General features: G+C 40.7%; 1 protein-coding gene across 1 annotated transcript in view; it reads left to right on the top strand.

Annotated features, from left to right (window-relative positions):
• cfap251 (cilia and flagella associated protein 251) overlaps window positions 1-13048 on the top strand; it is an 81460-nt gene that overhangs the window by 34609 nt on the left and 33803 nt on the right. Inside the window, exon 12 of the mRNA XM_034170382.1 lies at window positions 3863-4030. Within this exon, the coding sequence (XP_034026273.1) occupies window positions 3863-4030 (168 nt within the window). The remainder of the gene's footprint in view (window positions 1-3862; window positions 4031-13048) is intronic.

The following is a 13048-nucleotide window of genomic DNA, read 5'->3' as shown; positions in this document are numbered from 1 at the left end:
GCAGTCAGTAACGGTTACTTTTTTAGACCAAGCAGAGGGAAAAAAATATGGACTCACTCAATTCTGAGGAATAAATTATGGAATCACCCTGTAAATTTTCATCCCCAAAACTAACACCTGCATCAAATCAGATCTGCTCGTTAGTCTGCATCTAAAAAGCAGTGATCACACCTTGGAGAGCTGTTGCACCAAGTGGACTGACATGAATCATCTCTCCAACACGAGAGATGTCAATTGAAACAAAGGAGAGGATTATAAAACTCTTAAAAGAGGGTAAATCATCACGCAGTGTTGCAAAACATGTTGGTTGTTCACAGTCAGCTGTGTCTAAACTCTGGACCAAATACAAACAACATGGGAAGGTTATTAAAGGCAAACACACTGGTAGACCAAGGAAGACATCAAAGCGTCAAGACAGAAAACTTAAAGCAATATGTCTCAAAAATCGAAAATGCACAACAAAACAAATGAGGAACGAATGGGAGGAAACTGGAGTCAACGTCTGTGACCGAACTGTAAGAAACTGCCTAAAGGAAATGGGATTTACATACAGAAAAGCTAAACAAAAGCATCATTAACACCTAAACAGAAAAAAACAAGGTTACAATCGGCTAAGGAAAAGCAATCGTGGACTGTGGATGACTGGATGAAAGTCATATTCAGTGATGAATCTCGAATCTGCATTGGGCAAGGTGATGATGCTGGAACTTTTGTTTGGTGCCTGTTGTGAAAGTGTAGTGACACGGACCCACAACAGGGGGCGTAAATGAACGGACAATGAAAGAGTCAAATATGAACACTTTACTGTTGTGAATGAGCACAACACAGAGGAATGCAAAATTTTACAGACAGTCAATCACAAGGGTGACGTGTGGGCAGGCTCGAGGATAGAAGACGTCTGTCCTGAGATGAACCGGAACCACACGATTTCCTCCGCCACCGAACCTGGAGAATACTGGAGCCGCCAAGTCCCGAGTCCCCAGGTGGCCACCGTCTTCGAAGGTCGGATCTGGTACTGCTGACAAGGAGCAGAGACAATAAGATATGGGTGTGTGCACACCCAGTAGCAACAACGGTGGGAATTTGACTGAATGAGTGACAGCTGTCAGGAGATAATGAGTGACAGCTGTCACCCCCGGCTGTGTCCGTAGCGGCAGCGCCCTCTCGTGCCTGAAGCCCGCACTTCAGGCAAGGCGCCCTCTGGTGGTGGGCCAGCAGTACCTCCTCTTCTGGCGGCCCACACGACAGTGCCGTTCCAATGAGAATTATAAAGATGACTGCCTGAAGAGAACATGAAAATTTCCACAGTCATTGATGATATGGGGCTGCATGTCAGGTAAAGCACTGGGGAGATGGCTGTCATTACATCATCAATAAATGCACAAGTTTACGTTGATATTTTGGACACTTTTCTTATCCCATCAATTGAAAGGATGTTTGGGGATGATGAAATCATTTTTCAAGATGATAATGCATCTTGCCATAGAGCAAAAACTGTGAAAACATTCCTTGCAAAAAGACACATAGGGTCAATGTCATGGCCTGCAAATAGTCCGGATCTTAATCCAATTGAAAATCTTTGGTGGAAGTTGAAGAAAATGGTCCATGACAAGGCTCCAACCTGCAAAGCTGATCTGGCAACAGCAATCAGAGAAAGTTGGAGCCAGATTGATGAAGAGTACTGTTTGTCACTCATTAAGTCCATGCCTCAGAGACTGCAAGCTGTTATAAAAGCCAGAGGTGGTGCAACAAAATACTAGTGATGTGTTGGAGCGTTCTTTTGTTTTTCATGATTCCATAATTTTTTCCTCAGAATTGAGTGATTCCATATTTTTTTTTCCCTCTGCTTGGTCTAAAAAAGTAACCGTTACTGACTGCCACAATTTTTTTTCCTGATTTCTTATACTGTTTCTTAAAGCCAGAAAGTTGCCATTTGAAATGACTTTAGTTTTGTGTCATGTCTGTGATCTGCTTTTTTTCTACAAAATTAAACAACTGAATGAACATCCTCCGAGGCCGGTGATTCCATAATTTTTGCCAGGGGTTGTAGGTGTGAATGTGTTTGTCTATATGTGGCCCTGTGATAGACTGGCGGCCTCTATAGGGTGTACCCTGCTCCTCGCCCAATGGCCTCTGACATATTTTCCAGCACTCAACATTACTTTTTTCTAAAGTAAGGTAATGCTTACTGTATAATTACTAATTTGTGTCCTCAGTTTCCACATTATTCCCCCACACTGTATAATTTGTAGTCTCAAATAAGTGCTAATCATCAGCATTTTATTTTTTAATTTCTTACCATTTCTGGACAGCCAGTGGGAAGTGTGGATTCAGTAGTGCTGTATTTTTGTTTTTTGACTGAGATGTGTTGGATTTTTGCTGTTATGCTTAACGTTTTGTTATATGTCATATTTTATCTTAAACAATTGCATACAAACTCCAAACCATCAGATTTATGCTTGTCACAAGTGGAGGATGGTTCAGACCCCAAGACAGAGATAACACCAGCAACTTCAAAAACAGTTTTAAATAACTGGCGTGGGAGAAGTCAACGGTCGGTACACAGGCTATCAGTCCAAGCAGGTGACATTGTCCAAGAGGGCATAGGCAGGTGGGTGGTCCAAAACCAGAGCAAAAGGTCAAGGCACAAATGCAATCGGTAACGAACAACAGTATCCAATAAGTGGCAGGCAGTCTCAAAAATACACAAGGGAAAACAAGTTCAGTAACTAGAAGTCAAATGCAAGGAAAGACTAACAATATCAGTGAGACGAAAGCAACAAAGTACACAAGATTCAGGCAACACACGGGGGAACACAGGGGTATAAATACACGCTGAGGGTAATCTCTCTCTCGGTTGTCCGTTGCAGACAACGATGATGCCGTGCAGGCTCATTCAGGCAGGTTGCGATGGTGCCTTTGCATGTGGCTGTGGAGACCAATGCATGACAGACAGTACCAGCTACACACACGGCACTGGAGAGCAGAACCGGGCAGGCCCGGAGACTCAGTGTTGGGTTGGTGTCGATGGCCCGTCGCTCATTGGCAGCCTGGTCTTGTCAAAGCGTGTAGCTGCAGCATTGCAGGTAGAATGCCAGGTGTTTCGGTCAGCTGCTAGGTGCTCTAAGCTCTCAGGGGGAATAGCCCATTTTTTGAGTGTAGATTTGATGTGGTCCGTAACTCTCTTTTTCTGGCCACCCACGGAGTGACTGCCTTTGGTAAGCTGGCCATGCAAAACTTTGCAAGGAAATTGGTTGGCAGGCATCCTAATTACATGGCCTACCCGGCATGGGTAGGCCATGACAGTAATCACACACATGAGACACAGGTGAGGGTTAACACTAATTGACAACCGCTAGGGAGAGAAAGGAAGAAAGCCAATAAAACACACAAGGAAACCATGACCACCAAAATAAAAAAGAAAGAATTAATTAACAATAAATACAGAAACAAAACCATGATAAAATGAACAGAGAAATGAAACACCGAAGAAAACCAGACTACAGTAACTCAGGAGTTAAACTACAGAACATTTAAATAAACACCAAAGACATACAAGGACAAAGACAATAGCAGTACTAGAAACAGTCACAAGGGAGAGCCAGAGGAAAAGGGCAGACAGACATGAAAACCCACAGGAAACTCTAAATAACACAAGGGACTGTCACAAGGAGATGGCAGGGAATAAGGACAGACAAACAGGGATTGTGACAATGCTGTATTGAATGTTCATTTTATCACAGGAGTTAATCAGTTTAGAAAATAAAAGGTACTACCTAAAATGTTGGCAACAAAATGATTGCTTTACTTTCATTTTTTGAAGTTTTCATAACATCTCTTTATTTCTTTGTTCTGGGATCAGGATGCTGGGAAAGCAGTGACAGTGTTCTACTTAGAACCAAATGACACATCTGTGCCTCGTTGGAAGTATCTGGGCAGACACCGCTCCCACTACAAGTCCATCAAAGACCTTATTTTTGGTGTGCAGTCTCAATCCAGACTACTATCTCTGGGCATGGACCGCAGACTGGTTAGTCCATTTTAGAAAAGTTGTCAGACTCTATTTACTTGGTAGATTGTGATCTTGGTTTTTGCACCAAATACAGTTCTCGTCAGAATTATTGAATTATTGGCAAAATAAATTTTACATACATAATTTAAAATATGGTAAAAATAAATGAAAATGAATCAATTTTATATCATCAGATTATTTAATAAAATGTCCAGAGTAGGTAGCATGGTGGATTAGTGGTTAGCACTGTTACCTTACAGCAAGAAAGTCCTGGGATTGCTTCACTCCTGGTCCTTTCTGTGTGGAGTTTACATGTTCTCCCCATGTCTGCATGGGTTCCCTCTAGGTGCTCTGCCTTCCTCCCACTTACGAAGACCTGCAGGTTAGGTGAATTGCAAGGAATGCATGTGGGTGTGATTGAGTTTGCCTGTCTCTGTGTGGCCTTGCAATAGACTGCCGTCCTGTAGAGTCCCTTTATACAGAGAGCAGCGACACGACGAGCCGGATAAAAATGATCGCGTGACTCGTGGTGCCATCTTAGGGCCAAAATAGCATTCGCTGTTAAACTATCTGCATGTAAATCCAGTTTATTTATTAATTTATTAGCTGAAAATGCTGGGTTGTTGTGCATTTGGATGCACAAATAGACACAACAAGGGGTTGGAGATGTACAGATTCCCTTCATATCTGAACAGAAGAAAAATTGGGGAAAATAAAGTCAGCTGTGTGGGATGGAAGCAATTTCATTGTCAAAGCTTTGCAAGGTAGGTAAATTTAGTGTTCAGTCCCATGTACAGTAAAACACGCCTAAACCGTCATTGTATAAACCAGATGTTTTTGTATGGTTTTCCATGTAATAGACACATGTATAACGGATTTTGCATAACAGATTTTTGCTCACATCGGACAAAATTAACGTCCCATCCGACCCCAATGTATTGCCATTAAAAATCCCTCGCATATACCAGAGAGAGCAGTCTGGGTGTCCACAGTAGCAGAGGTACAAAATTAAAGTTCAGCACTCTGACACTCACTGATTTGAGGAAAGTGGGTACCAGAGTCATGATTAAAAGCCCAACCATTTATTTTTTTTCTAGCTGTGCTCAGACCTGGTACTCCGGACTCGCAGCCTGACATGCACCTTTGAAATCAGAGATTTCAAATCAGTGATTTGAAACTTTTCTGTTTCACTCTTTCCTCTCATATTTTAATAGTTTTTGGAGTGCACATGCTGATTGCATAATGGTTCAAATACGTTTGGCAGAAAAGTCTGCAAATTTACAACCCGGAGTCAGAAATAAATTGTACACTTTAGCTTTGAATTGTAGAAAGAAAAGCTTGTTGAGAGACAGATTAATCCAGAATAAAGCATAATCCATTGACGGTGAACTTTAAAACTGTCACACACGTCAACGTCATGACACAGACTTATAGATTTTCAGAAGCATAAATCAGGCTTTAAATTAATTAAATAAATCATCATAAATTGTGATTTTTTTTTTTTGTACAACCCCAATTCCAATGAAGTTGGGACATTGTGTGAAATGTAAAAAAAAAACAGAATACAATGATTTGCAAATCCTCTTCAACCTATATTCAATTGAATACACTACAAAGGCAAGATATTTAATGTTCAAACTGATAAACTTTATTGTTTGTTTTTTTTGCAAATATTTGCTCATTTTGAAATGGATGCCTGCAACATGTTTCAAAAAAGCTGGGACAGCAGTATGTTTACCACTGTGTTACATTACCTTTCCTTATAACAACACAATAAGTGTTTGGGAACTGAGGACACTATTTGTGAGTGTCATGATTGGGTATAAAAGGAGCATCCCCAAAAGGCTCAGCCATTCACAAGCAAAGATGGGGCGAGGATCACCACTTTGTGAACAACTCAACAATGAAAAAATAGTCCAACAGTTTAGGAACAGTGTTTCACTATGTTTAATTTCAAGGAATTTAGTGATTCCATCATCTACATTCCATAATATAATCAGAAGATTCAAGAGCCTTTCACACTGAACGCGTCAGAAGCGTCAAAAATCGGTCTAAAAAGCATTATTTTCAATGAGACGCTTTGTTTTTTCGACGCGTCAGAAGTGTCGCGTCAAAAGCCAAGCTAAAACAATGCTTCTGACGGGAGCACGCATTGCCGCTTGTCGGCAGGCTGATGTGGTCAAAGTTCAATCCAATCCAACTTTCGACGCTCTGAGCTGTGACGTACCTTCGCGTTGTCCAATAGGAACGACCCGTTGGGCCAAAACACGGAAGACTAGTGGCAGAAACCACTGATCTATACAAAACGGATTGGTACAGAAACCACTGATCTATACAAAACGGATTGGTGCAGAAATCACTGATCTGTACAAAACATTAACATGTGACAGAACTGCTCATTTATAGAGCAGTTTTCTGAAGAAAAATCATTGGAAATGTTTTTTTGTTGTTTCTTACCTCAAAATTTCTGATTACTGTTAAAAAAAAGTTTAGAACACTATTAAAATAGCTAAATAAATCAATAAATGGTTCTTTAGAAACCTTTCATCTGTAAATTTAAAACCACCTGTTATTTCAGATTAGATAATTTCTTGTTTAACATAAGGAACCTTGGACATTTATTTTTAGACAAATAAAATAACATGGAAACTTGTACTTTTTTTTTAAAGTGTGGTAGATTATTTATATCTCATTTCAACCAGAAAAACAGACACTAAATAAATACAAATGTTTATTATAAATGCAACAGGAAATAATTTAACAATGACTGCAGTGTGATTGTAAAGTAGGATTTCTGTGACATAAACCTCATGATGAATTTTTTTTTACAGTAGTGTTCAAAATAATAGTAGTGCTATGTGACTAAAAAGATTAATCCAGGTTTTGAGTATATTTCTTATTGTTACATGGGAAACAAGGTACCAGTAGATTCTCACAAATCCAACAAGACCAAGCATTCATGATATACACACTCTTAAGGCTATGAAATTGGGCTATTAGTAAAAAAAGTAGAAAAGGGGGTGTTCACAATAATAGTAGCATCTGCTGTTGACGCTACAAGCTCAAAACTGTTATGTTCAAACTGCTTTTTTAGCAATCCTGTGAATCACTAAACTAGTATTTAGTTGTATAACCACAGTTTTTTATGATTTCCTCACATCTGCGAGGCATTAATTTTGTTGGTTTGGAACCAAGATTTTGCTCGTTTACTAGTGTGCTTGGGGTCATTGTCTTGTTGAAACACCCATTTCAAGGGCATGTTCTCTTCAGCATAAGGCAACATGACCTCTTCAAGTATTTTGGCATATCCGAACTGATCCATGATACCTGGTATGCGATATATAGGCCCAACACCATAGTAGGAGAAACATGTCCATATCATGATGCTTGCATCACCATGCTTCACTGTCTTCACTGTGACCTGTGGCTTGAATTCAGAGTTTGGGGGTCATCTCACAAACTGTCTGCGGCCCTTGGACCCAAAAAGAACAATTTTACTCTCATCAGTCCACAAAATATTCCTCCATTTCTCTTTAGGCCAGTTGATGTGTTCTTTAGCAAATTGTAACCTCTTCTGCACGTCTTTTATTTAACAGAGGGACTTTGCGGGGGATTCTTGCAAATAAATTAGCTTCACATAGGCGTCTTCTAACTGTCACAGCACTTACAGGTAACTCCAGACTGTCTTTGATCATCCTGGAGCTGATCAGTGGGTGAGCCTTTGCCATTCTGGTTATTCTTCTATCCATTTTGATAGTTGTTTTCCATTTTCTTCCACGCGTCTGTTTTTTTTTTTTTTGTCCATTTTAAAGCATTGGAGATCATTGTAGATGAGCAGCCTATAATTTTTTGCACCTGCGTATAAGTTTTTCCCTCTCCAATCAACTTTTTTATGAAACTACGCTGTTCTTCTGAACAATGTCTTGAACGTCCCATTTTCCTCAGGCTTTCAAAGAGAAAGGCATGTTCAACAGGTGCTGGCTTCATCCTTAAATAGGGGACACCTGATTCACACGTTTGTTCCACAAAATTGACAAACTCACTGACTGAATGCCACACTACTATTATTGTGAACACCCCCTTTTCTACTTTTTTTTACTAATAGCCCAATTTCATAGCCTTAAGAGTGTGCATATCATGAATGCTTGGTCTTGTTGGATTTGTGAGAATCTACTGAATCTACTGGTACCTTGTTTCCCATGTAACAATAAGAAATATACTCAAAACCTGGATTAATCTTTTTAGTCACATAGCACTACTATTATTCTGAACACTACTGTATATAGTCATTTCAACTTGTAATTTCGTCAAAATATGTAATTGCCTTTAATGTTGCTATCAGGACAGAGTCATTTCTAAAATATGAATTTGAGCACAATAAGTGGAGAGCTTCTACCTGTGCAAATGTCTTTTGACTTTGATTCGTGGACATTTTTATTGATCCGTTCATTTATTATTAAAATAGAAAATGAAACAGCTTTTTAAAAAATAATAAAATAGTTGCTGTTGAAAGAGCCTTTTATTTAGAAGCAGGTGATGTTATGCTGGATTCTCGGGATCAGATGAAGGTCTCTTCTGCAGCTTTGAACTCTGCTCATTAGTGGAAGTTTGGCTGTCTGCACAGCAAATGTTCCTGATTGGGACAAATAAATATTTCTTTAAATATAAAGAAACACTAAACAGTTTATATATATAAAAAAAAAAAGTGGGGGGAAAAAAATGATGGAAAAAAAAACGGCTGAAAAAAAAAAGTTATTTAAAGTTGAGCTTTTGTGGTGTCTGAAAAAAACTGTAGCTTTATTTGGTAAAAATAAAAAAGACTGAACTATTTACAAATTAAAGCATTCACTCAGATCAACTGTGCTAAAAGGCTACACTAACGTTAGCCGATCATTAAACCTTCACAGCAGTGCAAATGTCACGTTTTATTTTAATATTATTCTCACCTCGAAAAAGCTGCAGAATTAAACTCCGTTGGGCAAACTGGCATATATCCAAAAAGTGGGAGATTTCGGACTGAGTGGGTCTGCTCCATCCCCCCCGGCTACCTGCCTCGGTCTGCACAGGAATGATGCCTGAAGGCCGGCTTCTCCGTGCAGGTCGGCCCGCTGTCGCGGTTTGATCGATATCCCACCAAATAGTCAGTCTTCCCTCAGTCGGCGTCACTCCGAAAAGTAGCTGAAAAAAAGCTTCTCCCAGCAGGGTGATGGGAGAATCGTTCTACTGCTGTTTTTTAAAGCTTTTTTGTGGTTCAGGCGACCCAAATTCAAGATGGCGATCACTGAACTTTTTTCAGGTTGTGGAAACAGCCAGAGTGTGACGTCGTCGCAATCTCCGCCCCCTTGCCGCTTCCGAAGCGACGCGGCTGACGTCACGGCGTGTTGGAAACGCATCGGCCTGGTGTTACGACGCCTTGGGAAGCGTTAAAGCGTCGCGCTGAAGCGTTCAATGTGAAAGTCCCTTCAGAAAATCTGGAAAACTTTCTACACGTAAGCAGCAAGTCTGAAAACCAACATTGAATGCCCGCGACCTTCGATCCCTCAGGCGGCACTGCATTAAAAACCGACATCATTGTGTGAAGGATCTTACCGCATGGGCTCAGGAACACTTCAGAAAACCATTGTCAGTTAACCCTCTGGGGTCCAAGGGCATTTTTTGGACAGTTCACTCGCCTGGCATAAATGTTTTCTTATTGCTGTTAACAGCTCTCCCTGCATCCCACAATTACGTTTTATGTCTCTTTTTTGCAGGACAACCTGTACTTTTAGAATATATGCTATAGTGATGTTTTATAAGTGTAATAAAGGTTTACAATCAGAAATAAGAAAGGAAAAAATAAAGCGGAAATTATTTTCACACACATTTATTCTAAACACACAGCAAACTATAATAAACAACTGTTTTGACACTTTATAAAGGTAATTTGAGATCTTGTGTGAAAGACTGTAAAGCAAAAATATTCAAACAATAAACACAAATGCACATTTTGAACAATATATACAAAATGGTCTATGCATTTTGTTTGTCTTCATCTCAAAGCAGTTTCTGTCTGCTATTAAACAAAGGTCACATCACAAACTTATACTTCTATGAAGTTGTCTGTGTGTTTGTTCTCTCCTGCTCTGAAAGCAGCTTTCACACTTCGAGGCCCATTTACACTCTGAGGAGTGGCCCCTCGCTCCATTGATATGGTAAACAGTGCTTTATACAGGAGCGAGAGAGCTTGTCAAAATCCAGTAACATTCACAGGCAAACTAGTGGCGCAATCCTGATACTCACACACTCTTTGTTTGAGCATGTGAGATTGTATGAGAGGCTCTCTGTCTGCTCCGTCTGCTCACTTTCACTGATCGATGTGCGTAATGGCGCAGGGCACAAGGCGGCTATTCAAACAGGCCAGCTAGTAACACATCAGTCCTAAAAACAATCTTTGGTGTATCACGTGAGGTAAATCTGCCCTACGATTGGATTTTGGAAAACCATGTGACGGTGAACCAATTCCAATTGGACACTCACATTGCGCACATCATCACACAGCTTCTACAAACAAAGATGGTGGATGGCTGGCTCGAAAGTCTGCGGAGTTAACTTTTCAGCAGAAAAAGTACATTTCTATCTCATATCATTAAAAAGTTATTTATAATTTAGTAAAACTTGGTCTCAGCCATCGTATCCGACGGCGTCGGCCCCAGAGGATTAACACAGTTTGTCGCTACATCTACAAGTGCAAGTTAAAACTCTACCATGCAATGTGAAGGCCATACATCAATAACATCCAGAAACGCTGCCGCATTCTCTGAGCCCGAGCTCATTTGACATGGACAGACGCAAAGTGGAAAAGTGTGCTGTGGTCTGATGAGTCCACAGTTCACATTGTTTTTGGAAATCATGGACGTCGTGTCCTCCGGACAAAAGAGGAAAAAGACCATCCAACTTGCTACCAGCGCAAAGTTCAAAAGCCAGCATCTGTGATGGTATTGGGGTGTGTTAATGCCCATGGCATGGGCAACTTGGTGGTGGTGGTGTTCTACAGAGCCACCATCGAGAGCATCCTGACGTACTGCATCACATCGTGGTACGGGGGTGCTCAGCAGCAGACAGGAGAGCGCTGCAGAGGGTGATCAAAACGGCCCAGGGGATCACTGGTTGCTCTCTGCCCAGCCTGGAAGACATTGCCAGCTCTCGCTACCTCAGCAGAGCTGCCAGCATCAGCAAAGACCGATCCCACCCCAGTAACCACCTGCTTGACCTACTACCCTCCTGCTGACAGTATAGGTCAGTCAAAACTAGGACAAACAGACTCAGGGACAGCTTTCTCCCCAGAGCGATCACTGCACTGAACAATAACAAATCACTCTAATTCGCACCTTTCAAGTTTCTTGTGCAATATCTGTAAACCATGTGCAATTTTCCTGTGCAATGTGATTCCACAGTTGTATATAATTCTTGTTTTACATTTTACTTGGTCCACATTTTATTTTATTTTATTTTACCTTATGTTTATATTAGTTGTACATATACTTTGAATAATTTACCATTAAATTTCACTATATTTTATATTGGCTAAAAATTACTCGCACCACGGAAAGCACGTTTTTGGAGTTGCACTCAAATCTCGTTGTAATGCAAATTACAATGACAATAAAGGCGATTCTGATTCTCATTCTGAACTTACACATCTGTGATGGCACCATCAATGCTGAAAGGTACATCCAGGTTTTGGAGCAACACATGCTGTCATCCAAGCAACATCTTTGTCAGGGACGTCCCTGCTTATTTCATCAAGACAATGCCAAGCCAAATTCTGCACGTGTTACAACAGCGTGGCTTCATAGTAAAAGACTGCGGGTACTAAACTGGCCTGCCTGCAGTCCAGACCTGTCGCCCATTGAAAATGTGTGGTGCATTATGAAGCGCAAAATACAACGACAGGCGGCATGCTCAGGAATGGTAGGACACAAATGCATGGCTCCAGGAGACAGCTCTGAGTTTTAATAAGCTTTACTGAAGAGGAAACTGAAGAGGAAACTGAACAGTGGTCGGTACACGGGTAGGCAGTCCAACAAAAGCAGTAGTACAGAAATCATCAGGCAAAGTGGCGTGGTCTAAGCAACAGGCAGGAGGTCAGGTACACACTATGAGACAGGCAGGAACAAGGACGCAGGTATAGAGCTGGAATCCAGGCACAAGGCACGACAAACTGGCGAAGAACAAAACCACCCTGTGAGCTTATAAAACCCCAGGTGGTAATCAGTAAATCAGGAACAGGTGCTTATGGAAGGCACCAGAAGCAGGGCATGGCCAGAGAGAGAGGATAAACACCCAACACCAAGAGAGGGAGAAGAGAAACAGAGACAGACAGATCGAAGCAGAAAAATCCCAACAAGAGAATAAATAAACCAAAACCTATATAATACAAAACCAATAAAACTCAAACTCTGACAAACGGAGACCTCGGACTGTTGAAAAACTGAAGTCATACATCAAGCAAGAATGGGAAAGAATTCCACCTACAAAGCTTCAACAATTAGTGTCCTCAGTTCCCAAACGCTTATTGAGTGTTGTTAGAAGGAAAGATGATGTAACACAGTGGTAAACATACCACTGTCCCAGCTTTTTTTTGCACAAAAACAATAAAATCTATCAGTTTGAACATTAAATATCTTGTCTTTGTGGTGTTTTCAATTGAATATAGGTTGAAGAGGATTTGCAAATCATTGTATTCTGTTTTTATTTACATTTTACACAACGTCCCAACTTCACTGGAATTGGGGTTATAAATTTGATAGCTTAACTATTTTTATATTTATTTTGAAAGTACTTGCATCTGATAAAAAAAAATGTTGAAAACACAAAAGATTAGTTCAGCCTTCATGTTTCCAAAGTTTGCTCAAATACGGTGTGAGAGTGAAGAGTCTCTAGTTCCCTCACAGAGAGAGAGAGAGAGGAGAGAGAGAGAGAGGAGAGAAAGAGAGAGGAGCGAGAGAGAGAGGAGAGAGAGAAAAGAGAGAGAGAAAGAGGAGAGAGAGAGGAGAG

The sequence above is a fragment of the Thalassophryne amazonica genome, chromosome 5, assembly GCF_902500255.1.
Source record: "Thalassophryne amazonica chromosome 5, fThaAma1.1, whole genome shotgun sequence".
NCBI lineage: Eukaryota > Metazoa > Chordata > Actinopteri > Batrachoidiformes > Batrachoididae > Thalassophryne > Thalassophryne amazonica.
The sequence above is the reverse complement of the archived record's forward strand: the minus strand, read 5'-3'. Positions and strand labels throughout refer to the sequence as shown.